The 27,370-nt window shown below is 36.1% G+C and overlaps 1 protein-coding gene across 4 annotated transcripts; it reads right to left on the bottom strand.

The window, feature by feature from the left end:
- Positions 1 to 1,857: 1,857 nt before the first annotated feature.
- On the bottom strand, positions 1,858 to 20,410 carry LOC129258581 (pyruvate dehydrogenase E1 component subunit alpha, mitochondrial-like). Of its 4 annotated transcripts, none has more exons than XM_064098059.1 (10): positions 20,238 to 20,410; positions 16,375 to 16,431; positions 16,074 to 16,247; positions 13,228 to 13,354; positions 12,582 to 12,673; positions 10,741 to 10,989; positions 9,889 to 9,960; positions 8,525 to 8,701; positions 3,998 to 5,458; positions 1,858 to 3,500 (listed from the first exon to the last, which is right to left on the bottom strand). In XM_064098059.1, the coding sequence occupies exons 1-9, from the start codon at positions 20,289 to 20,291 to the stop codon at positions 5,300 to 5,302; spliced, it is 1,161 nt and encodes a 386-aa protein (XP_063954129.1). In that variant the 5' UTR covers positions 20,292 to 20,410; the 3' UTR covers positions 1,858 to 3,500; positions 3,998 to 5,299. The 4 variants fall into 4 exon arrangements, with proteins under 4 accessions (XP_063954129.1, XP_063954130.1, XP_063954131.1 ...); XM_064098060.1 differs by having other exon boundaries at positions 1,858 to 3,458; positions 4,036 to 5,458; XM_064098061.1 differs by having other exon boundaries at positions 1,858 to 3,436; positions 4,109 to 5,458.
- Positions 20,411 to 27,370: the final 6,960 nt, after the last annotated feature.

Genomic DNA, 27,370 nt, shown 5'->3' with positions numbered 1-27,370 from the left:
CGAGAATACTTGAGAAGTAGGTAATGTTTATACTGGTTTCTATATACACGTGATCGGTGCCCGGCTTTCTTACATGCCTGGGAATATAGGTCCCATGTGCGCAAAGGCTATGTAGGATCAATTGATGTACGACCCAAACTGTAAATTACAGGGACCAGGGTTCGAATCCTTTTAGGTACCTTGGCAAGATATAATGCATTGACACTCACTATTGTCTCCATTATTATCAAGTTCAACGCCAATCTTTTTTAAGAGATATAATTTGTGACGATTTCCTCAAATTCTTCACGTTAAAACTTTTTTTTAAAGTTGTGTCACAAAACTTATTACTTATATGATGTCAGTTATAAATGTTTTGTTCTGCTTTTCGCTTGCATGATCAGTATTGGTTTTTTTATAATGTCAAAAGTCAGCACATCCAACAAATTGTAGGCAAATTCCACCCAAATAGAATAATCGTTTGATTATACAAAAAAATTCAAGCAACTATACACTGTAAATACCATAAAAATTGGTAGTAAAATACGAAAGTAGAAAGTAAGAATAAAGAAAATAAGACAATGACAGGGTTGGGCTCAATTACAAGGGAATTGATCAATTACGTAATTAATTACATTTTTTTAGTAATTGTAATTGAAGTTTTGAACGGGAAACTAATTGTAATTGTACTTGAAAAAAAATGCAACTGACTTCGATTACTGTCAATTACTTTTCTTTACATTGAGTTACTTTACAATAAACTTACAAATGTATGATTTAAATTCATGACGTTTTTCATGTCAACTGATTCAGCATCAAAAAAAGTAACAAGCAGAATCCGTGCTCTTTAACATCAACCTTCATCTTTTCAGTTTCTCTGTAACTTAAAATTATGTTGAAATAGGTGGTAAAATATTGGTTTCAGTTATGACTTTTCTAGAAAGTAATTGAAATTGTAATTGACAAAAGTAATTGGTAATTGTAATTAGATTTTTTTTAAATTTAATTGAAAAGTACTTGTAATTGACCATTTCTTCAATTACGTAATTTAATCATAATTAAGAAAGTAATTGAGCCCAACCCTGGACAGGGATATGCATGTCACGTGCAGTATTAGATCACATCTCTGAATGTAAACAAACATATAAATAGTTAATACTCTAGGCTTCCTTAGATTTTTTACGCTGTAAACACATTTTCCACACTTTTACATCCAATCCTTTTTTTTCATAGTTTCACCATTCATAGTTTCACCATTCCAGTTTTTTTTCTGTTATCTTTTCATTTCTCGATGTATGCAGGCCTCTAATTTTGCAAATGTGAATTTTATGTCCCAACTTGTGTTTTCATTAATTTGTATGCTTAATATTTATCTATTGCATAAGTCTTTTATCTCATTAAAATGCACTTTACAGAAATGTACGATTCTCACCATTAACTCACTTTTCTTCCACACGTTTTCGTAAGCAGATTGAAAAGTTTAAATGCCTTTACCAGTAGGTGGCGCTACTGACAATGAATGAATAGATCCATCCAGCGAGTACACTGACTAGATATTTCAAAATAGTGATCAAAATATGGCTCATTGTGCGCGTTGCTGTATATTTCTGTCTGTAATAAAGAACATTGGTCCAAGAAATATGTATAATAAATCAAATTTCTCCATCAGCCAATTGTAATCTCATTCCAGACTATTCCATAAAATAATCCCTTTTCTACATCAAAGCTCCAATTTTCTCTATTCTTACTTCATTTCATAAATTGCTAGGCAGAGCACTACAACATTTTCCTATGAATCAGAGAACAAAGAGAAACAATTCCAGGTTGACTTCTCATATAACACTGTTAAACACAAGAATAAATTGAGACACAATGTAATTAATATATATATATACTTTATTTCATTCAGCAATATCAACCACATGTTGATGTTGATATATTATTAAAGTCTGTACACACACTCAGTCAAATACAGTCTTTGACTCTTGTGGAACACATTTTGTGCAGAACTGATCATGAAACCTACTCCCCTTATTTGTCATTTTCAGTAGCAGCACCTTATAGTCTATATAGTATAAATGAATGCTATTTATATCTGAGTCAAAATCCAAGAAGAAGAGGAACAGTTAATATAATTTTTTTACAATGTAATTAACTTCGATTACTGTCGATTACTTTTCTTTACATTGAGTTACTTTACAATAAACTTACAAATTTATTACAAGTTAATATAGTTTCAGAAATTTCCAAAAATGGGCACATTCCTAATGTCCTTGTTCTTTACTACTAAATGAATTTTGACACAACTCGAGACCAAACTTAAGGTGATTGGGGTGAAAATGGCACTCTTCTAACTTTCTATTTCCCGAACTCAAGACATTCATGGTTAAATCCTGTCACCTTGCAAACCTTTTTCTTCACGTAAATGAGTACCGAACAACAAATGTACATTGCCTTCCATTCCAAGGCAAGGACATGAAAGAGGATGAAATTGACAACACCCTGCCCTTGCATTGCAAATTCCAGCAATCAGCATTCATTCATGACAGATTACAAATGAATTATGCAACAGAAAATCTGACCTCTACTCGGGTATATCTATTTCATTTGAATAACAGTTTGACGTTATTTGGAACACTTTTTTTCTCTCTGGCCATATTCCATGACCATGGGGTATTCAGTTCCATTCATTTTTTCTTATATCAGAGCACTATTCATTCTCTGACAAACATTTTTTTGCAATACTTCATCCATGAAATCTTATTTCCTTCTTTTGCAAATAAACTAAAATCTTAAAAGGGTTTCACAATCATTTAGATAGAGGTCACATTGCAAAAAACTTGCCGTCAACAGTACACTGGTACATGCCCAACATTCTTGAACAGACTTACCTTAACAAAGTTGGAGTTTGAAATATTTTTTTATTTATTTAGCACTTTGTAACTTTTGAAAAATGCTTTATAAGAAGTAATTATTAATATTTGCTAAAAATTGAAAAAGTGCACTACAAATTTCATTGACATTTGATATACTTCTAAAGATATCAATTTTTGACCAAGTACATGTAAATACTTTAAGAAGCCCAGACTTATGATGACCCTGGTGTACGACAACAACAGAAATAAAACACAAAATTCGATAAAGTTTGACGAGCAATTCTGAGTGCAGGCTTCAACTATTGTATAGCATGATATCACCCACATTCCAAAAATATCAAAATTCCCTTATAGTCCTCCCAAGTACCATGACAAAAAAGAAGGGGAAATCAATGCCATTTACATGGATCTACACTGTTGGTCATAATGGTGGAATAATTATTTTTACCCCAGTTTAGGGAAGGATTTAAAAAAATTATTTATTTCTAATAGATCTAGATAATGACATACATTCTCAGATTTTATTGAATATTGATTTGCGAGTGTTTCTTTTGCGTGACTGCTAAATCATATGTGTGCTACTATGCTAATCAGCTAGGGAACCTACGTCCTTAAATCATAATTAACAGTAATGAGGATTAATGCCTCACAAAAGGGCACTTATATAGCTAATCGACACGATTTTTATCCTGGGGCCTCACAGTAACGAGGCCATTACTTAGCCCCTGAATCATGACTGTACGCAGTGTTTGCTAGGGTACGCGGCCCCTTCCACAAATCCCCCAAAACGAAGAAAATGCAATAAATTGTCAAAAATTCATTGCAATTTCCCCCCGCCCCCAACAGGAAAAATTTCTCTGTGTGGCCATGCCTTGAACCATAATGCATGGCCCTACAGAGGAATTTTTCCTGTTGGGGGCCGGGGGAAAATGCAATAAATTTTTGACAATTTATTGCATTTTCTTCGTTTTGGGGGATTTGTGGAAGGGGCCGCGTACCCTAGCAAACACTGCGTACAGTCATGATTCAGGGGCTAAGCAATGGCCTCGTTACTGTGAGGCCCCAGGATAAAAATCGTGTCGATCAGCTATATATCAGTGCCCTTTTGTGAGGCATTAATCCTCATTACTGTCAATCATGACTTAAGGACGTAGGTCCCTTAGCTGATTAGCATAGTAACACACATATGATTTAGCAGTCACGCAAAACAAATACTCGCAAATCAATATTCAATAAAATCTGAGAATGTATGCCATTATCTAGATCTATTAGAAATAAATAATTTTTAAAAATCCTTCCCTAAACTGGGGTAAAAATAAATATTCCACCTTTATGACCAACAGTGTATGTTTTACATATATTTTTGAAGCAGAACATGACAAGGAGTTTGTAACTAGGTTACACCAAGTACCACAACATAAAACTATTTCATGTACATACAAGCAAATAATGAATTAAAACATTTAAAAAGATGCGTACACATATTGGGTAATTAAAACTTCCTTTGTATTTCCTATCAAATTTGCTGTCAGAGTAAAGCCACAATTTTGTCCGGTCAAATTATATTATTTTTAAATTCACCATTTATATAGGGATTCCAACTTTAGGAATTGATTTAGTAGAAGAGATAACTTTTTGCTCATTTTGAATAGCACTTTGACCACCCGGTTAGAGTATAAACACCTGCATAGCAAGCTGTAAAAAGAATACAAATTTTTTTCTACATATGAAAAAATAAAAGGAAAGGATCAGTGCCAAACATGGTGTTTCACCAACTGGACCTAAAACATATAGTTCTTTATTCTGGATTAATTCATACAATATGAACAGTCTGCACACACCTCCTTGGTAATAAATAAGCTATATTTATTCCATTCAATTTTATCATCAAATCCTTAAGTATTTCCTTTATCAGAGCCAATATATTATTCCACAACAAAATGAGAGAATACTTTAATCCATATGAATTAAAAGATTAGAATAGACATACCTTCAATTATTTGGCATTTTGAATTTCTATTGTAAAAACATCTCATCTATCTCACTGTGCATCATTGATCCAATTTTTCATATAAGATTGAACCATTCCTTTTAGCAAATACACATGCAAACTCTCCTCACATCTCCAGTTAATTCAACATACCAATCTACATGATATTTTTGTCAGAGAGATCAACCCTCAACCACAGATCATGAATTTCCCCCTTCAGGACAAATGGAAGGATCTGTTATTACACATACTGTAGGTGCATCCTGAGTGTGTTTCTTCAATCTTAAAATCAATTTTTAGAATCAGTGCTAACACGGAATCAGTTTTAGACTAAAACTGATTCTGAGCTGTTCGTTAAATCAATGTATAAGACCTAAATTGATTGTTGTTTCAATCAATCAATTTCAAGATTGATGAAATATTCCTTGGATGATTCTATTCAGTCTCATAATTGTTAAGAATTGTGGTATGAGAATGCATCGGCCCCTCTGACCTTCATGGGGGCGCTGTTTGCATAGATGTTGGTAAAGGTCTCAGAGACTGGTAGCTCCGGATCGGCCTTGGCTTTAGTCATGGCTTCATCAACAGCAGATCGGACAGACGTGTCAATGGTCTTATCAAATTGAAAGAGGGGAGACAAATATGAGACATAAATGATCAAATTCTTGCTGAGGGTTAGATTATTAAAGTTGGTGAATAGACACTTGACTATGAAACAATAGTACATGAGAGCACCACTTACAGGACAAGTCCAACCCAATAAAAAGAGAAAAATCCGACAAGTATAACACTGAAGATTTCATCCAAATCAGATGTAAAATAAGAAATTTATGAAATTTTTTAGTTTCGCTTAATTTCGCAAGACAGTTATATGCACATCCCGGTCGGTATGCAAATGAGGGAACTAATGATATCACTCACTGACTATTTTTTTTGTATTCTATTATATGAAATATTCTAATTTTCTCCTCATTGTCTTGTGAAAAAAGTTTTATTTCTCCCTGAGCATGTGCAATTACTATTGTTTAACATTTTATGGTTCAGTCAAGTTGTTCCTTATTGTCAAATCTGTGAAAATTGAAATATTGTATAATTCAAACAATAAAAAACAAAATAAATAGTGAGTGAGGGACATCATCGATTCTCTCGTTTGCATGTGAGTGAATTGTGCATATACATGTAACTATTTTGTGAAAAATAAGCAAAACTTTAAATGTCATAACTTTCTTATTTTACATCCGATTTTGATGAAATTTTCAGCGTTATGCTTGTCTAATTTTTCTCTATTGATTCAATTCAACATTTTTCTGAGGTGGAATTGACCTTTAATAAACCAACAGCCTAATAGTTGCAAGATAACTGTTCTTTTACAAAAGTTCTTCAGGTTCGTGTCCCAAAATTTGTTAACTTCCCATAACGAGAAAACTCTTGTAGATAAAATTTCCAGTTTTTAATGATTAGAGTCCCAGAAATTTGAAAAATTATATATTTTATAAATTCTATCTATATATTTTATAAATTCTGTTTACAAAATGTGTAACATCCGTCTACACATAATTATAATCTCTATTGAAAATCATGGTTTGGTTTAGCACACATTTGCAAATCTAATTTGGCCGTGATCTGGCAGAACTATCTCCTTTCATGCGATCACCAGATATTTGAGCTTAAAAAGTCAAAAAAATTCTTTTGAAAAATGGAGAATGGTGTATCAGATTTTGTTGTTTTCCATTGACCTGTGGAACATCTAAGGAATTGGGACCAAAAACTCTTTGATTTCCTCATTTAATCTTGTAATTTTTTTCATTTTTAAAACATACATGCTTTTAACGACGACTACACTCTTAGCTTTTGATCAGGTAAACTATGTATGATTCAACTTATCAGGCAAAACTATGTATATCTCTGACGTGGCAAAGGTTTATCAGGCAAAACTTTGTATGTCTTATACATTGCAATATCAGAATCCCTAGAACATTTTATTTTTCTCTCTTTAAAAACTGGAAATATAAAAATTTAGAATAGACCAAGTTCTAAGTTAGAAGATCTAAGTTAGGCATAGTCTACATCTTAAACTAACATCAGTCAGAGTCTAACTTAGACCAAAATTTAGACTCGTCTCTATCCTAATCCTAGGGTATAGGCCTAGTTCTACCGTATAACTTTTTAGATCTAAACCCGACAAGGCACCTGACAAACATGAGAATTGAGATCTACGTCACTTAGATCTTGGTCATCTAAGAGATAGATCAAAAAGTTAGGATCTACTCATGTAAGGATATGGTTGAGGACACCTGACGCCACAGAAAAATTAATGTATATTTTTAGCATAATTTCCCTTTGGAAGATATGGCACAACAATGGTGTCTAATCCTACATAGCTCTAGAGTCTAGATCTAACTCAAAGTTAGATCAAACTTGATGCATAGATCTATAAAATTAAAGTTTATAAAACCTAACTTACTCTAAGCCCAACTTAAATTTTAGAGATAATGATCATTGTTAGACCTCTAGATCTAACTTAGACATCAGTCTTTGATAAAATTTCATGTTACATGTGAACAATAAATTATCTAGAATAGTGGGTATACTAAAGAGTCTAGCTTACCTTGTTTCAGTTGAGAAACTTTGATTTTCTTTAAAGCTAAATTAAAAATCCATTTCCCTCTCCAGTCTGTGGAATTTGAAGCCATGGCACCACAGTGACTGTGAGAAGTCTAAATGGCGGCTACTAAGCAGCATGCAATAAACTAGCTAACTGTGCGTGATACGTCTCTCCCAACTGTTACACTCCAGAAATGTGGGAGATACGTAATTTTGCCTGATTAATCAACTCCTACTTTTTAAGCTATTGTTCTAACAAAACTAGGTAAGTAGACTTGCATAGTTTTGCCTTTTCATCATTATCACAGATTTAAAAACTACTTTTGTCAGTTGACATACGGAGTTCTGCCTTTTAAATTGTCTGAATTTTTAGAAAATTTTGCAAAAAACGTTTTTTTAAGCTAAATGAAAGTAGTTGCAGTAAAACACTAATTTCGTGAGAAAGTCTGTAAAACCAAGGTTAAGTATGACTATATCATCGTGGATCTAGATCTGGTACAGTTACATAAACTGAACTTTGTGCAATCATAAAATCTAAGCTGAAATACGATCACTCTGAAGATCGCCAACACAGATAGGCACACGTGGGACAGTGTGTTATTATTGCTGGAATAAAGACCCAACGGAAGTGACCAAATCCGCGCTTATTTTGCTTATTTCTCAGCAATTACAAAATTTCTTCCAGAATCCTTTGGCACATATTTTTATTCATACAAACAGACACTTGGGTGGTCATTATATTAGATTCTGTAAAAAGGCATTTTGAGATCGTTACCAGAACTGAAATTTACCTTTAATCTCCAAAAATAATAAGAGTTAAAACTTGAAATTTTGCCAGATGAAAGAGCATATTCAAATCTATAAGAAATGCTAACAAAACAGAAAAATGCCAAAGAATGACTCACAAGGTTTTGCCAGATCACAGCCGAATTTGTGGATAACAGTTCCCACTGGAGATATGTACAACAGATATCCACAGCTAGTTATTCTTTCAACTTAGCAAGGGGGTGGAAATTGCATTTGAAGTACCCCCCCCCCCCTCCTTGAATACAGTTATTTGAATGCATGAACATACCTTGAGCTCAGCCTCTGTGGCTAATTCATTAGCAAGGATAGTGTCTTTGAGCTTGGTGATAGGGTCCTGGGTCTGTCGGATATCCTGGACCTCTTCCCTAGACCTGTAGCTAGTTCCTGGATCACTCATACTATGCCCATGATATCTGTAGGTCTCAACCTCCATTACAAGAGGACCCTGTGAGATGATAGACAAATCGATATTTAGATTTTTTTTTAAATATCACAGAAGACCTGGCATTGTTAAATCTCCTGACCTCTTCCCTAGACTTGTAGCTACATGTAGTTCCTGGATCACTCATAATCCTGCAACTAGTTCCTGGATCATGCATACTGTGCCCATGATATCTGTACATCTCAATCTCCATTACAAGAGGACCATAAAAGATTACAGAACTGAGATTTCAGTAAGTAATATTGATTGCGTTGTGGCATTTAAATCTCTTGGTCCTGGACTTCTTTCCTGGCCCTTTATATGATTCCTTGACCATAATAATTCTTTTGACAAACATTTTAACCTCTCTTATGACAAGAACATACATGTATTAAATATACTACATCAATTATGTAAATACACAACTGCTTTAATCACAAGCACATAACAGTATACATTTCTTGCAGTGCTCCAGGCAAAATATAACTTGACTACATGTACTTTGTTATGCAATATGAAACCAATACAATTCTTTAGAGTCAGGGTATTTAACGATGCAGAAGACCTCAATTGAAGGTAGACAATATCAACAAGAAATAGGAAATCCTAAATAAGATCTACATAAACTTTCGGACCAGGGGGCCGTTTCATAAAGAGTGACTTTAAGAACGACTGGTGATCCTTTCTTGTGGTAAATGATATTCACCATCAAATGTTCATTGGTGATTATCTAGCACATAACAAAGGTTCACTAGTTGTTCTTACAGTTGCTCTTAACTTACGAACATCTTTATGACAGACCCACCTGGGGAGTGTTTCATCAACATTTTCATCCGACAAGTTGTCAGATCTGACATCTTTCTCTGATGTTGATTGGCTGAGAGGTACTGTTACTATGGTAACTGTCGGATAAAATGGGACTTGTCGGATAAAACGTCCGACAAGTCCTTTCATGAAACGCCCCCCTGGACACTATAAACAAAAAAAAATGGGGGGGGTCTGGAAATTGGCAGATTACTGCTGATATCTGCAACCAGCAATCTTACAAAGAGAATCCCAAATATGCAATTCAAAGTGGTTTACTGTTATTTGAGTCCCACAGATTTCTCACAGCTTTCCTCGACTAATGTTTCTTCATCTACTAATCCTGCATGCATGGAAGAGTGGAAGTCCATGAAAACAGTGTTTTGTAGGGAAGAAATTTGTCTTACCTTTCCTGATGTGCAATAGTCCTTGGCATATCTGGTAGCTTCCCTGACTGCTACAACATCCATACCATCAACCTGAATATGTTCAAAGAGCAAGATAACATCTTTGTCAAAATTCACTGGAATGTATTTTGCATATTAATCAAGCATTGATTACTATTACCATAAGCTCTATCTAATTCATTACAAAACCTCTCGGAGAGGAAAGAAATAAACCGCCTTGAATTTCTGACAAGCAATTATGATTTCTTCCAATTTTTTGTAACAACATTTATGAAAACCTCAACTTCTTAGCTTTGTACATGTAGATACATTCAGGTAAATCAAACCAATCATTTTATTCACAAGAACATTTGTTTGAAGTTTTATAATCTAGAGACTACAACAACTTCTCAGAATGGAGACATGGAGAGAGGGGTTAAAGGTGATTGCCGTGAGAGGTCAATTCGGCCATCCAAGCTCTACCAAAATGAGATTCAACAGAATTGATAAAAAAGGTTTAAAATCATATAAAATGGGCCATTTCGTACACATAACATGTGTTTTCTATGGCTAAAAATAAGTTTGAAAGGTGGCATCCCTGATTCAGTCAGTTTTACTACTGACTAACTGTGAGAAACATTTCCCATTTCATTTTCATCAATATCACATATCCAGATTATATAAACCTGAATTAAAACTTTGGAGTCAGACTTGAATGACTAACTGTGAGAAACGTTTCTTGTTTCATTTTCATCAAATATCACATACCCAGATGCCTGGTATATAAGCCTGATTTTAAACTTTGGAGTCTGACTTGACTAACTGTGAGAAACATTTCTTGTTTCATTTTCATCAAATACTACGTATCCTTACCCAGATGCCTGGTATATAATCTCCTCTGGTGTAATAATCCGTTGATGCAGCAGACCTCTCGACAGCCGTTCCCATTCCATACTTGTTATTCTCACACACAAAGATACATGGTAGATCCCAGAGCTTGGCTATGTTATAAGCCTCAAAGACCTGACCCTGGTTAGCAGCTCCATCACCGTACAGAGAGATACATACATTCTTGGTTTCCATGTATTTCAGTGCCATGGCAATGCCAGCACCGAGTGGAACCTAACAAAAAAAATACATACATAAAACTTTATTTTCATATATGGATCAGAGAAAATATTCACACCACAAGACATTTTATTCAATTCAATATGTATAAATATTTCATGGTAAATATACTGACTAATTTGTCAGGCTGCTCACTTCAGCTATACATGTTTTTTCTTATTCTCTAGCTTATAGCAGCAATTCATTAACAGCCTCTTTTATAATTTCAAAATTCGGAATGCAAAAGTGTTTCCTTGAGGTAATTTGAATGAACTGGCTAGACATTCTATTTGTAATAACAAAATACAATTCAAAGAATTTGAATATTCAAACATTGAATTACATCTTGGCTGGTGGGAATAAAGAAGACAGACTCCTATATAGTACCTGAGAACATGTCCCAGTCATGGGTATAATTGTACCAAGATGTAACAAAATTTCATATACCAGTAGCTTATCAAACATCCCCTGGAAAACGAACTGTTCAAAGAAATCAACAAACCTTCAAATTCTGAGACATTCAGGATATCAACCTTTGTGTACAAACTGAGTATCTTGGTCCAAAATCACCAATCTTAGTCACTTATCATACAGCTCATTTGCATGATTAATTGCATATAACGATGAATGCAATCGATCATAAATAATATAATCCTTACAATCAATTACCAAACGTCTCTCCCATGTTTCATGATGCAGGCTATGTTACAATGGAAAACACTCCATCCATCAGAAAGGACGTTTAATGGAGGCCCCGTGCAGAGGAGAGTCACCACCTTTGCACGTTAAAGGAGAATGAAACTCTTGGAGCAAGTTAGCTTTGGTGAAAGCAGAAAAATCAAAGAATAAGATTAACAAAAGTTTGAGTAAAATAGGACTAGCAATAGAAGAGTTATGAGCATTTGAATGTCGAGATCACTAATGCTATGGAGATCCTCCCATTGGCAATGCGACCAAGATCTATGATGTCACAAATGAACAACTCTCCCCTTTTGGACACTGAAAATATACCCCAAAACATCTCTTTTTGCTCATTCTAATCATATGACAAACGATTCATCAATGATATAATGTTGTGAAATCTCTGTACTTGTCCTCTCATAAAGAGAACACCTCACCTTGTGATAGACTCTATAAAAGTGAGAATATAAGTGAAATAAGTACTAAAGTAATGAGGGAGTTGTACGTGTGTGACATCACAGATCTTGGTCGCATTGCCAATGGAAGGATCTACATGGCATTAGTGATCTCAATATTCAAATGCTCATAACTTTCTTATTATTCATTCAATCTTCCTCAAACTTTCAACAATATGTTTCTTCGATTTTTCTCTTTGATATGGATTCAGCTGGTTTCAAGGGTTTCATTCTCCTTTAAGAACCCATTGCACTATTATATAAGAGTAGGGGGAAACCCTGGTGTAGTGGTCCACCTGCACTCCCCCCAATCAGTTATATCGGGAGGAGAGACCTGCGAGTCATAGTGATTCAGTTCGCCTTTCGCCTCCCAGGCACAGGTGACGCCAAACTAATAAAAATAACCAAGCTTTGTCTCACAGTGCACTGGTCTAGGTCTTTTTTTTTGGCAATTGTCTGAATATTACTCACCTGTGCCCCTACGATTCCATTTCCTCCATAGAAGTTCTTACAGTACATATGCATGGAACCTCCTTTACCTTTAGCACAACCGGTTCTCCTGCCTAGTAAACAAAAGAGAAAGGGGAAAAATGTTATTTATTCATTGTCACATCCATCTGGCTGAATGACAATTATCATCAACTGACTGAATTACAAACTAGGTTTACAAATATGTACAGGTACAGATACACAAAGCATGCAATAAGGAGTATAGCGATCACAAAAATTATGGTTCGTGTTTGTTATTCTCAGATTCGATTGTCCAAAAATAAAATAAGGTTTGTTGGTACGAATAAATCTAATGATATATATGAACCCTAATTCATTTTTTTTAATTTCTTAAACCTCAAGAATAATGAACCTCATGACATTTTCAAATTAACAAGTCTTCCAAATATTGAACCTTACTCAATTTTAGGGGATACCTGTAACAAATCTTCAGATAAACAAAGCTTTGCATAATCAAACCTTTGGAATATCTAATCTTTGGAGTATTTGAAACTTTAAAATGAGATGTAACCTTGAAATCATAGTTTACACACACACAAAAAATCAATACTTAGCCCATGGTGTACATGTATTGAGTGATATTTCAGTTGAATGTTCAATTGCATACCTGTGAGTTCTGCTAGCACACCATGCAAGGTAACACCTCTAAGATGGGCCCAACCATGAGCTCTGTATGCTGTGATAACTGCATCATCTGGTTTTAACACTGAATTTATACCTACAGCACATGCTTCCTGTACAACAATAGCAGTGAAAAATACATGTATTATTATAACCAATTTGGCAAAGAAATCATGACTTAGAACAAAATTATATGGCAATAAAAATCATGAAAATAATGCAACCACTGGAAATCCAGGAACAGAAAAAAAAGGAAATTATTAAATGACCTGAGCCTGTGGATATTTGTCCTCCTCTCTAAAAAAAATACCTGAGGTACATGTACAATTTGAATTAATTTGATAAGATTAATTTTTGTATTTGTTTTAATGCTCCCACGAAAGATTGATTCATTTGGCATCATGGTAGGTCTTACTTTGCCAAACCTGCACTGGACCACAAATACTTTAGGCATCTTTCTAATGATGGGTTGGGGGATTCTAACTAGATTCACAAAATCTTTCCTAGTAGGTATGTATATAGCTCAGTACTTATATTGATTTATTACACTTCACAGAAAAAAATAAATATATAAATAAATATGGAGGAGTGGACATGGTGATTGCACACCTTTGCCCAAATTAAACAATCCAGCAGTTTGGCAAAACCGGAGTAAAATTTCAGTGAGTAAAACAAAGGATTCATGTAATATGCTCTGTACGTTCTCTATCATTCATTGTCTTTATTATTAGGAGTGGGCTATACATGGGTCAAAAATACTTTTTTTGTAATTTCAATATGACAACAGTTTTTTTTTTATTCCTTGTAATGTGTCTCAACATGAAATGACAATATTTTTTGTCTCAGGTCTGAGAAAAAAGTGTGCCGGGCCAAAATCCAAAATGGCCGCCAAAACCCCCCAAAATCACAGTTTTGGCCACAATTTTTTTTATTTGGTGGTCAATTTCTCTGGTTTTGGTGTCTATTCATATGTTTTTTATGGCAGGCAATTTGTTTTTCCTATAATTAGTACTTTTAAACCATTATTTGTAGAGTTAAAAGGTAATTATACCTAAATTTTCCCATTGTTGTAGCCTTTTTTCAGCCAAAAAGTAGGTTTTATCATCCTGGGGTTCTGGGATATTAGATGGTACGAGGTCAACAATAGCAAGCAGCTTCATATAGCTATATTGCTTTTATTCCTCCACTTTGGGTTTTACGGATATTTGTGAAATATATCTTATTAAATAAAAAAATGTCAATTATCCATTGGGGCTATACAGTATACATATATACAATGTACTGTACATACATACTGCACTGCATAAATGCATTGGCCACCATGACAGATAACAAGGCTTGTATAAACTATAGTGTCATTGAAATTAGCTCTCAGGTTTAGAATTAGATGCCTCAGAAATTGAAGATGTGTTTTGTCTCAGAAATTGAGGACATGTTTTGTCAAATATGCTAATTCAGGGGGCGGAGAGAGGTAATTTACACTGTAGCTATTCTGGGCCCCGTTGCATAAAAATTTACCATTATGTTAACTTAACTTAATGGTAGCTTGCATGCAATCCTTTATTCTGATTGGTTGTTGATCAGCGTTACCATGATACTAGTAGTTACCTGACCCCATAAACATAGGCCCAGGCAGTTAGACACCAGAACCAGGTTTTAAAAAAAGCCTCCAAATGAAGAAGATATGGCTAAAAATGTGATGTACGTATATATACATGTATGTGATATTTACATGTAAGTTTAATTTACGTTACTGGTTTCACCATGTACATCAGCTGACAAGGAATCAAATTCACAATCTAATTCTAAACCTTTGAAGCTCATTTCTATGACACTATAGTTTATATATACAGGCCTTGTCATATGCCATGGTGGTCAATGCATGGATCTATGCAGTGTAGTATGTACAGTGCATTGTACACCGTATAGCCCCTATGGATAAATGACATTTTCTTTTATTTGATAAGATATATTTCACAAATATCCGTAAAACCCAAAGTGGAGGAATAAAAGCAATATAGCTACATGAAGCTGCTTGCTATTGTTGACCTCGTACCATCTAATATCCCAGAACCCCAGGATGATAAAACCCACTTTTTGGCTGAAAAAAGGTTACAAAAATTGGAAAATTTAGGTATAATTACCTTTTAACTCTACAAATAATGGTTTAAAAGTACTAATTATATGAAAAACAAATTGCCTGCCCCCAAAAACATATGAATAGACACCAAAACCAGAGAAAATGACCACCAAATAAAAAAGTTGTGGCCAAAACTGTGATTTTGGGGGGTTTTGGCGGCCATTTTGGATTTTGGCCCGGCACACTTTTTTCTCGGACCCGAGACAAAAAATATTGTCATTTCATGTTGAGATAAGGTAAAAGGAACACAAAAAAACTGTTCCCACAGTAAAACCAAAAATCACCCATTTATAGCCCACTCCTATTATTATTACTATTATTGTTTACATTTTAATGGCTGATAGTGATACCATACTCAACATTCTTCTGGCTCCAAATCGACAAACCTGAGGTCCATTTCATTATCAACTTTACAACTATGGTAACTTTACCACTATTGCGAATACCATCAATACCTTGATTGTGATTGGCTGCTGTACCCAGTTGCCACTGGCGTAAATATCCTTGCATCACACGTACTGTTCGGGGGGGGGGGTGGAACAAGAGATCATCCCCCACCCCCCTGAACAATAGGTGTGACGCAAGGATTTACGCCAGTGCTTGTTACTATAGTGGCTTCCTATAATAGCAAAGTTTCCATAGTTGTGAAATGAAATTTATGAAACAGGCAATGATGTACTTCAATTTCTTACCTGTCCTGAATACAAGTGACAAAAGCCTCTGACTTCCTTTGATTTATAGAGGGTTGCAGCAGCTGTCTCCATCCTCCTAATGGTCTGCATCTTGTGATAGTAGTCCAAGGCTTCATCCTTGGTCAGCATGCTGGTTGTCCTAGGACCTTCTTCAAGCTTGTGAAGTTTGAAGGGCTGTGGTTTAGATTTCAAAGGAAAATGGGTAGAATGAGTTTAGACAGCAGATGTCAAAGCATAATTGTCATAAGAATCAAGGAATCATGGCACAAGGTTTAAGAAAAGGTGATAATGCTCAACTCACATTTGTTGTCAACTGCACATCTGTGTTCAGCTGCCTGCTTGCGATGGCAACAGTTCTCTGGAAAACAAAATAAAAAACGAATACAACATGTGAACAAATGTTTGGCAATTATCTAGATCTTCGTTTATACTCTCGACACAGTAACTGATCATTTTCAAATGCTGCCATGTTTTAGCTCTTTATTGCAATAACGAAGAAAGAGATTCACTAGACAACAGTTTGTATGTGGCCATTCGTCTTGAACCCGCCCCATTAGGTGGTTTTGTTATGCTTTTCAATTTTCATTCGGTTTAAAATACCATATCTCGCTTGAACAGAGAGATATTGTCATGAAATTGGTATCATTTTAAAGATAAATATATACTCTATGATGTCTGAAAAAATGAGCGCAGTAGCACGTAAATTCGAACGAAATATGCAGAGATGCCAACCTAAAGGGATGGTTGTCAGGAATATTTCCCATATTTGTCAGGAACAAATGGGAGTTTCTCAGGAACATCCCGCGAAGTAGCATCGTTTATACGCTCAACCACCCAATCGCCATTGACATTGTGCATGCATGAACCGCGGCTTGCACTCCGCACTTCGCTGTGTATTCAGCAGCAGCGCGCGGAGGCACTTGCAATAGAAATCTCAGTAGAGAAACTCCCGTTGGTTTACCGTTGGCCACACACACGCTGCATGCACGATACATGTATACACAATTATACACGCATATACATGCACAATACACAATACACGCATATATACACATGCACAGCAAAGCAATACACATGTATTGTAGTTGTTTTTTCCGTAACCTTTTTATTGTTGCCGTAACACCGTAATTGGAGGAATAAAATCGGAACAAATACGGCGAATCCGTAACGGTTGGCATCTCTGAATATGGTGACGGTGGTTAAGGGGAAGGGGAAGAGGTACAGTCTATTTGTTTTAATACATTGATTAATTAATTCACTGCCGATTCCAAAACATTGCAAACTGCGCATGCGTGTTTGCGATGTTTTGGAATCGGCAGTGACTTTAATACACGTGAGAAAAATGTTACTGGCCCTAAATCACCAATTTTTAGACCGATAGAAGCGTGGAAAAGAAGTGAAACTATGTGAAAAGTAAGAATATTAGTTTTTATTGTTTTTAAAGGTCGTATTGTTGCATGAGTTTTATATTTTCCCCCATAAAATCCCACCTTTGTCACTCAGAGTATCAGACTCAGAGCGAGTTTTGGACCTTGATGTTCGAGTAGGTGTATCATAGTGTAGCGGTAGTGAAGTGGAGTGGAGCCTACAGTACACAAACATCACTTGAGGTATAAAGTGTGAGTGTGCTAGTACAAGATTCTAGGCCAACGTAGTATATATTTTGGACGTTCTAATGTCAATGACGATCTGGCGATGCTAGGAATATAATTTCAGCTCAAAATTTGTCAGACTTTTTTGCCATATATATCAATCTTATCGATCCTTGGCCTGCATTTCAGCCACATCAGGGTCAGGGATAGGGATCGACAAAATTTACAATTACATGTAGTACCGGTACATGTCTCGCTGAGGACCGTATGGGCAGGGTGTCAAGGCTCCGTGATGTACAAGTAAAGATGTCAAATTATATCAAAAAACATCATCATGGAGTCGTCAAGGCAAAGTCCGAATCCCCCGCTGCCTGCCGGGTTGAGGATTTTGAGCTCCATCCTACGCCGTCGCAGATGGAGCTACATATACAGAGTACAGTATGGTGATGTGACCTTAATTCGCGCGTTACCTAATTTTGCGCACGGTCAAATATCTCATTATCTAATTAATATCTTGAAAAACTGATATCACCAACAGAAAGAGCGACCCAAAATTATGGTAATTTTCTTGAAGGTAAGGTCTCAAATTGTGATATTGGCAAAACATTAGCAAATTTTGTTACGTTTATGTCCGTTCCGAGAAAATCTGATGTTCTCGACAAGCATCAAGAAATCGCCAGTTTGCAAGCAGAGATCTCCAAATAATTAAGCAAAATGTGATACCAACCGAATTTATGGCATTTTAACCTCCATCTGATATAATTATCTTATCTTTGTCTGCTTGATTTCTTTTCTAAAGCTTTGCAAAACGATTGTGCGGAAATTACGGTCACACTATTGTATGACACTTTTTCAGCCGAGCACGCACTAGTCGATCGCCATGGAATTTTGAGTTCGGATTCCGGTGACCCGGGTTCGATTCCCAAGTGGTGCGCTAGTGCCCTTTGGTAAGGCATTTATCCTCATTACCAGGTCCCTCGGAGAGGACTTTAAGCCGTCGGTCCCCTGGTTGCTTGCTCACAGGCATTCATGCTTTCTTAGCAGTCAGGTAAAAACCTCGGTATAACAATAACAAGTCAATATTATTATTAACAATATAGTATTAAAGGAGAATGAAACCCTTGAAACCAGCTGAATCCATATCAAAGAGAAAGATCAAAGAAACATATTGTTGAAAGTTTGAGGAAGATTGAATGAATAATAAGAAAGCTATGAGCATTTAAATATTGAGATCACTAGTGCCATGTAGATCCTCCCATCGGCAATGCGACCAAGATCTGTGATATCACACACGTACAACTCCCTCATTACTCTAGTACTTATTTCACTTACATTCTCACTTTTATAGAGTCTATCACAAGATGAGGTGTTCTCTTTATGAGATGACAAGTACAGAGGTTTCACAACATTATACCATTGATGAATCGTTTGTCATATGATTAGAATGAGCAAAAAGATATGTTTTGGGGTATATTTTCAGTGTCCAAATGGGAGAGTTGTATGATGGGGGGACCTAAAGCTACGCACTTTGTTTTCAAACAATAAAAACTATCCCAATTTTAATATTTCAACAAATATCTTTCACTTATTTGTGGCAAACATTCTAAAGATCATTAGCCAAGATGTAAATATCGCAAAACTCACTAATTAATACGAAAATCCCGCCGTGTTTTCCGAACACCTCTTGATTTCGCCACCCGATGTAGAAGGGGTCCTAAAGCTACGCACTCGATTTATCGTGCAAAAAATAGTATTTCCTGTGTCTCAATTTCTAAAATTTATTCATATTATTATAGGATAAAATGAAATTCAAGCGAATATAACTCCAAAATTCCAAACAGTTGTTGGTTTCTCTGCATTTAGAGATTTACTGCAGCCTCTGTAGAAAAAATTGAATAGGAATCGTTCGTCACTCTGCAGTCACAGTTCCACACACAGAGTGCGCATTTGCCATAAAAACTGTATGCGCGATGAGTGGTGCGTAGCTTTAGGACCCGCGCAGATTTAGGACCCCCTACCATACGTGTGTGACATCACAGATCTTGGTCGCATTGCCAATAGGAGGATCTCCATAGCATTAGTGATCTCGACATTCAAATGCTCATAACTCTTTTATTGCTAGTCCTATTTTACTCAAAGTTTTGTTGATCTTATTCTTTGATTTTTCTGCTTTCACAAAAGCTAACTTGCTCCAAGAGTTTCATTCTCCTTTAATAATTCAATATGAGCGAAACCCTTGGCCTTGGCTTGACTTACTTAACATGCTTAATAACTCCGTCAAGCGAATTTGACTTTGGGATCATCATGCCTTCCATTTGGTATTTGGATTTGGATTAATTTTGTGTGAACTGTCAGAAATTTTTGATTGAAAATCAACTTCATGATAATTTTTAAAATGTGCGCAAATTATGGTCACCCCATCATACAGTCCAGCCTCCAGGCGCAGCCAGCGCAGGGGCATGCACAGTCTGTCTCCGTTCCGTGAGGTCATACGGTACCGTGCATATCGCACGACCCTTCACTTGGCTTGGAAAGAATCGGCCATAATTTTCGCGTTTGCTTTCCAACTTACCGGCAAATGCTGCCTTGAAACTGGGCCCAATCTTCTGGCTAAGCTAGACAGCATCTCTAAAGAGTAATTTCGCCCCCAGTTGATGTGAAATTACTTCAGTAAATCAGTCCAAAATTAATCTACACCCAGACTCCTGTGTACAGCTGTGTGGGTTTTCAAGCTAAAAATCCACCAACAAACGAGAAAAATAAGCCCCGTTACATCGTCACTGCATTGGTGCGTACACTTTACGAGGATGCTCTTTTCCACATTTACAAGCCCAACTGCGCGATATATACGCCACCGGAAATCAGTAACGGGGCGCTGCCTTCTGCATATATGCCCCCCCCCCCCCCCGAATATTGATAGGGAGAAATGGTTGTCTCTGGAGGTGTTCCAGCGGCAGCTAATTTAAAGACATGCCGCGTCGATAATAAGGTGACAATCCACGATTTACTAGAGGAGAGGTTTACTAATTCACCCCCCTCAAAAAAAAATGCAAGCATAAAGAAGAAGAAGAAGAAGTCTGGGTCAGTAGGGGATCGAGGCCCACTCGGCCCCTCTGCATGGATCCTCTCCTCTCGGTATGCAAGCTATAGGGACCTCCTTTAATAGTTAAAGAGGAATAGTATAGTCCACTACCCTAGGGGAATCCAACGCAAATGAAAAGTTTATTTGCTATTAATTATTTAACAATTCAGAGATGCATATAAATTATTCGAGATCCAGTATTGGTTGAAGTCTGAACGAAACCAGATAGGGCATACACAATAAGAAAGTTATGTCAAGTACAAGTTGTAGAGTACTAGTATAGTCATCCCATGGGTAATAATAATAATAATCATACTTCTATTGCATATTATCGTGCTTAACACTTTATCAGAAGTCACTAAGCGCTCTACAATAATGCAACATGGGTATTACAAATTAGCCACATAAAGGTCTATAGGCATATTGATGTCATCATTGGCCCGAATTCTCAAAGGGTGGCTATAACTTAGTGGGCTAAATGACATCAAATGACGCGATTTCTGTTGGAAAAAATAATTTGTTATCATCTATATATACGGTATTTTTGTTATCATAGATATCTTTCATATGTAAATACTGTTAACTTTTTTTTGCACCCTATAATTAGGGGAAATTTATGACAAAATGCAGATTCTATACTGTTTTTCGATCAAATTTTGTGCTTTTCTTGGGGAAAATAAGAGTTTTTGCCATGGCAACGGCCCATATGCAACATTGATATTTATCATTAAATTCAAGCATTACCAAGGCAATCTCAAATTTCATCATTCTAATGAACTAATGCGAAACACTGTAATCTTTGTTCAAAATTAAATGACTGGGTCAAACCTTGAGTTAATTGTTATAAATTGCATTTTCCACCTGTCCATTATCATGTCAACCATGTTATATTTTTTTTCTTCAAATCAGATGTTATTTGGTTGCCATGACAATGGATTTAGATATTATTTGCATGTTAACAGCAAACATATCTATTCTAATGTTAACAGCAAACATATCTATACTATTCTAAGGAAAATGAAAGAAAAATCAGATTATACAGTCCTTTTTTAAATCAAAACTGGTACTGTTTTGGGGTAAATGATCCGTTGCTATGGCAACAGGCCATTTGAAACATTGATATTTATCGTTGAATTCAAGTATTACCAAGGCAACATCAATGTTTATCATTTTAATTAGTTCATGCAGAACACTGACTGTATTATTTTCCCCTAAATTAGTTGAGTAGGTCAAACCTTACGCATGTACATTAAGTTAATAGTCATTGTATTTTTCACCTGTTGTTAACCTTATCATCCACTTTAAAAAGAAAAATAGATGTTATTTGGTTGCCATGGCAATGGCTTATGATGTTATATTTATAAATTTAGTCACAAACATATCTCGATTAGTACCTTTAAATTTGGGGAAATGGAATGATGATCATACCGTACATGTATTCTACATTTTTATCAATATTTTTACCTTTCTAGAGAGAAATAAGCTGTTGCCATGGCAACAGGCCCTTTGTAAAATTGTTCCTTTTTAAATTTAATTCAAGCATAACCAAGGGAACATAATTTTTTATCCTTATAAAGAACTCCTGCAGAACAATTTTTGTATAATTTGTTCAAATGAGGGGGTCAAAACTTAAGCATACAGATTAAAGTCAATTCCAATTGTATTTTCCACCTGTCCATTGCCTTGTCAACCATGTTATTTTTGTAAACTAGATTATATTTGGTTGCCATGGCAATGGCTTGAGATGTAATTTACACATTTAGCAACCAAAATATCTTTGTTAAGCACTGTAAAATTAGGGGAAATTAAAGATAAATCATATTCTACAAGGTTTTTCAAACAAATATTTTTATTTTTCTGGGGAAAAACAAGCCGTTGCCATGGCAACGGACCAATCGGAACTATCTTGATGATCTTGAATATTTCTCAATTTCATATGTATTCAATCGGGAGCCTGAAAATTATCATTTTGGTCATCTATATCATGTTTATTTACCATTTACATGGGAATGTATGTTAAATTAATCCGTTGCCATGGCAACGGCCGAAAATGGCATTTAAGAATTTACCTCCCATCTTTAAAATAAATCTTACGGCATATACTAATACTTGTGAAAGTTTCATGCTTTAGTCAAAATTTGCACAATTGTTGTGATTTTTGGAGCTAATCCGCTCTACTATGTATAGTAATTGTTTATATAAGAGTATATTTAGTAGACTATGTCAAAATCTATTACAAAATTGGATACTAAAAGATATCGAAATTTTTATTTCGCCTCTGGTGGGCAAGAGCACGGCGAGATAGTACTATACAAAATTATCATGAGGACATATTAAATGGGAGGCGGCTTGCGATGATCTTAGGAATGGTAAAATGCGCTCTCTGAAATAGCGCCATCTTTAGTTAGACACATAGCAATGGATTGGAAAAACTCCCATAAGCTTTCCTGATTTATCATAGTTTTGTTTTTCCCCGAATCAACAGTCAGTGAAGAAAATAAAAATTTAACAGTTGTTTTTTTTTCCTTATAAATTTCTGAATAACTGAATTATTTGTGGGATATGAGCAATCAAGCACCCCACAAACAACAAAGAAAAAAAAACTTGCGCCCCAAAAATATATTTTGGGGCGAAGAATGAAGTAGCTTTAGTAAAGAAATTGACGCCCCTTGCGCCCTGGCTGGGTAGCGGGGGTGCGGCTGAGGAAGATTGTTCAGGGGTGCATGCTCCGGATATTCTACACCATTGGCAGAACCCCGTGGAAATCCGGTTGACATGCTAAAATGTACAGAAATTTGATCAATATTACCTTCAATATTTAGCCAAAACTTTGTTATTTTTACTTGTCAAATTATTTTTTAATCAAAGTCACTTTCATTTTTTTTAGCGAAAACTTTTTTGGCCATTCTTTTCTGACCAACATCTCCTTCATTTTACAGTAAAAACGTTTTTGTAATGATTTGATAAATTCGTTTACAAACCAGCACCCCCTCCCCCCCCCCCCCCCCCTCTTTAAAAATCGTTCCCTGGCCCCTGCTCCCCTGCCCCCTTCCTAGAATCATTTCGGGTCATAAAGGAAAACAGAGGGGGTCGAGGGTCATATTTTCATCATCACTTTCTAAATGTTCTAAGGACTAATTTTAGGTCTAATTGAAAGAAAGGTAGCTGTGGGGTCGGCCGGGGGGGGGGGGGCAAAATGTGGATATAGACTCAGGAAACAATCACCTTCCGGTGTCTGATTTATAATAGACTGTTTACCTATAATAGGGAGAAGAGTCTACTCGCAGCAGTCCATGAGGGAAATAAATGTGAAATACTTAGTTAAAGGTCAAGTCCACCCCAGAAAAAAACCGATCTGAATCAATATTAGAGAAAATTCAAGCAAGCAAACAACATTGAAGATTTCATCAAAATTGGATGGAAAATAATAAAGTTATGAAATTTTAAAGTTTTGCTTATTGTTCACAAAACAGTAACTTTATGCACAACTCAGTGACATGCAAATGGGAGAGTCGACTATGTCCCTCACTCACTACTCACTCACTATCTATTTTCATTTTTAGTGTTTAAATTATGCAATATTTAATTATTTACTGAGTTGACATTAAGGACCAACGTGATTGAACCATAAAATGGAGAAATAAAACTTTGTTTCTCCTCATGACAATGAGGAGGATATTAGAATATTTAATTGGCAACAGAAATAGTGAGTGCATGGGAGACGTCATTATAGTCCTCTCAATTGCATATCGACCAGGATGTGCATATATTGTTGGATTTTTGTCTTTTTATTTAATTCTTGTCATTCTTTTTATTTTATTTTATTTAATTCTTGTCATTCTTTTTATTTCATTTTATTTCATTTTTGTTTTTTAATTATTATTATTATTATTATTATTACTTTTTTTTTTTTTTTTTTTTTTTTTTTTTTTTGGGGGGGGGGGGGTGTTGGGTGGACTTGCCCTTTAACCCTAAATAGACTGGGCTATTTCGACGCCTATAGAGACTGGGGGTGGGGGGGGGCTGATTCAGCCTCCCTCACCCTTGGCCGTCGATATAGCGCAATCGCGACGAAAATTGGCACAAGCGTTACCCATGGCATAATTTATAAAACTATACGAACAAATTCTGCGACAAATCCCCCCGGGGGGGGGGGGGCACTTCCATTGACAAGTGGATTCCATGCGCGACCACGGGGTCTTGAAAAGCACCCTAAACACGTATTTTCCATATTCTGAAAATGCACCCCTTAAAAAGTATTGGCGTGTAAAACCCTACCCTTAACAAGTATTGGAAACAAAACGATACTCTTAGCAAGTATTCCCTGAAATGAACCCCTAAACAAGTACAGTGATATTTTATTGTTATGTCACGGGTCCGTTGGTCGTCGGTTGTACCTTTACACACCATTATTTTGGTTTAGTACGGCCCCACCTTCCACACCTCGCGCAAATCGGACTCTAAACACGTAGTGTTGGGGCAAAAAGGACATCCTTTATAAAACATTTAGATTTTTTTTTTATCATCCCCGCATATTTGACCCTAAACACGCATATTTTTCCGAGCGAAATAAATACCCTTTTTTCAATATTTTTGTGTTTTTGACACCCTTATCACGTTACGTACGTAACGTGCCCTATCTTAAAAAAGACATCCTTTTTACGTGTTTTTTTGGTCGCGCATGGTATCCATTCGTCAATGTAAGTGGCCCCCCCCGGGGACAAATCTTATTGCTAATTAATTATGCTAATATATGCATAAAATTAAAAGTTTGCTCTAATCAACTAAATGACACCCCTAAAATTTTATTTTTGGTTCACAAACTCTTTATAGGAATCCGATCAACTGATGTTCTTTATAAACATTTTAACATTACATTTATTTTCATAAATTTTTTTCATTGTTTTCTAAATTTCTTTTGTATTTCTTTTCAACTTTTTTTAAATTATTTTTTCAATGGAAATTGTCGGGGACTTTATTTTGACCATAAACAAGATTAAATTAATTGATTTTGATCAGTAAAAGAAAAAAATAATTATGAATTTTTGACTGAAAACACTCTTTGCACGAATTCACGTTTTAATTTGAGCAAATTTGGGTCTGCATGCACTTACGAAATGCTGCGTAATTTCGGAAACGCGTACCCGGGGGTCACAATTTTGGTCTCAAAAGTTGTGTGAGACTTATTGGAAGTAAAAAGTCAGCGAGCGACACAGTAAAAAAAAATTGCGCGGCGGATATATCACGAAAATTGTCGAGGGGGGGGGGGTGGGGTTGGCTGAATCGGTCCCCTAAAGGTTAAAGGCCTACCATCAAAATACAGCTAGGCAAACTTCAGAAAGATGTAAATATTATACCTCTTGTAAAGTTTACACAAGATACAAACGGGTACGACTGATTTGATTTGAATGAATCTCAAGTGATTTTTCATGTGTTTGTGTGAGCATGGGCTGCGGAACGGTTTTCAAAGTGGGGGGGGGGGGGGCTGACCATGCAAAAAATCACAATCGTATGGTCATTTTTACGTTTTTGTACATGATTTTGGCAAAAGTGGGGGGGGGGGGGGGCTCAGCCCCGCTTCCGCGGCCCCTGGTGAGTGTGGATGAGGGTGTATGTGGGAGGGGGCGTGCTCCTTCGATTTCGAATTTGGTAGGCCTACAACAGCCTTTTGGGAGAGGGTCCTCTCGCCCCTCCCCGGAAAAAAGAATCTCACGAAATTTGGGAGAATATTCTTCTTAATTGGTGTTGATTCATTAAAAAAAAAAACCAAAACGAGCACTTTTTTATTCTAAATTATCTGATAAATAAATACACCTAAAATTGAAGTATTATGTTAACTATAATCATCAATATTTTTTGTTAAAATTATGACGATACAAAATATTCCACAAATTTCCAACCTGAGCATCAGCCCCTCAGCCTGTTTTGCAAAGTAGACGTCAATATTTTTAAGGCATCAACGAAACCCACAATTTGTCGCTTGCGAGTTTTCTTTTATACAAAATAAGGTCTAATGGGTCTAATATTGAATAAACTCGCACTCACGGGCATGTGTGCCTGGCTGCCTGCTTCAGGATGTGGTGTGTTCGATCACAAAGGTAAGTTAAAAAAAAGTAACAATTTTGAGTAGCTTATATATTTTTTCTTTTAATGAGAGTGTCGTTATATTCTGAACAACAAGAACAAGAACAAAAAATACAACAACTGCACTCCACCCATGTTTTAAATGGGTAGGATCCGATGCGAGAGCTATTATGCCTAAGAGGCCTAAAATTTGTTGTATAGAATCATGATAGTTCCATGCATGGACCTCAGAATTTTCATGATATAATGCTCAACAGGGGCCGCGGCCGACGGTTTTGAACTGGGGGGGGGGGGGGGGGGGGGAAGGCTGACCATGCAAAAATTACAATTAGATTATCATTTTTACCTTTTTGTACACGGTTTTGAAAAAAGGTGGGGGAGGGGGCTGAATCCCATCCACCCAGCCTCCCCCCCCCCCCCCCCCCCGTTTCCAATATTGCACTTCTCTTTCCCATTTTTATTAGGCCTATTTTTTTTTTCCTATGTAGACAAAAGATGTGTTAAAATTATCGACTCTGGTCGCTGGGCCTACTCCAGGC

Source organism: Lytechinus pictus, chromosome 4 (assembly GCF_037042905.1).
Source record: "Lytechinus pictus isolate F3 Inbred chromosome 4, Lp3.0, whole genome shotgun sequence".
Taxonomy (NCBI): domain Eukaryota; kingdom Metazoa; phylum Echinodermata; class Echinoidea; order Temnopleuroida; family Toxopneustidae; genus Lytechinus; species Lytechinus pictus.
Note: the sequence above shows the minus strand (reverse complement) of the source record. Positions and strands in the feature narration are given on the sequence as shown.

Bases quoted from the DNA above. Each gene is read 5' to 3' on its own strand.
- LOC129258581 (XM_064098059.1), bottom strand. From the start codon at position 20,291: ATGCTGTCTAGCTTAGCCAGAAGATTGGGCCCAGTTTCAAGGCAGCAT. The intron at 16,432-20,237 runs GTAAGTTGGAAA...TTTGTTTTCCAG, and splicing joins TTTCAAGGCAGCATTTGCCG to AGAACTGTTGCCATCGCAAG. The intron at 16,248-16,374 runs GTGAGTTGAGCA...TCTAAACCACAG, and splicing joins ATGTGCAGTTGACAACAAAT to CCCTTCAAACTTCACAAGCT.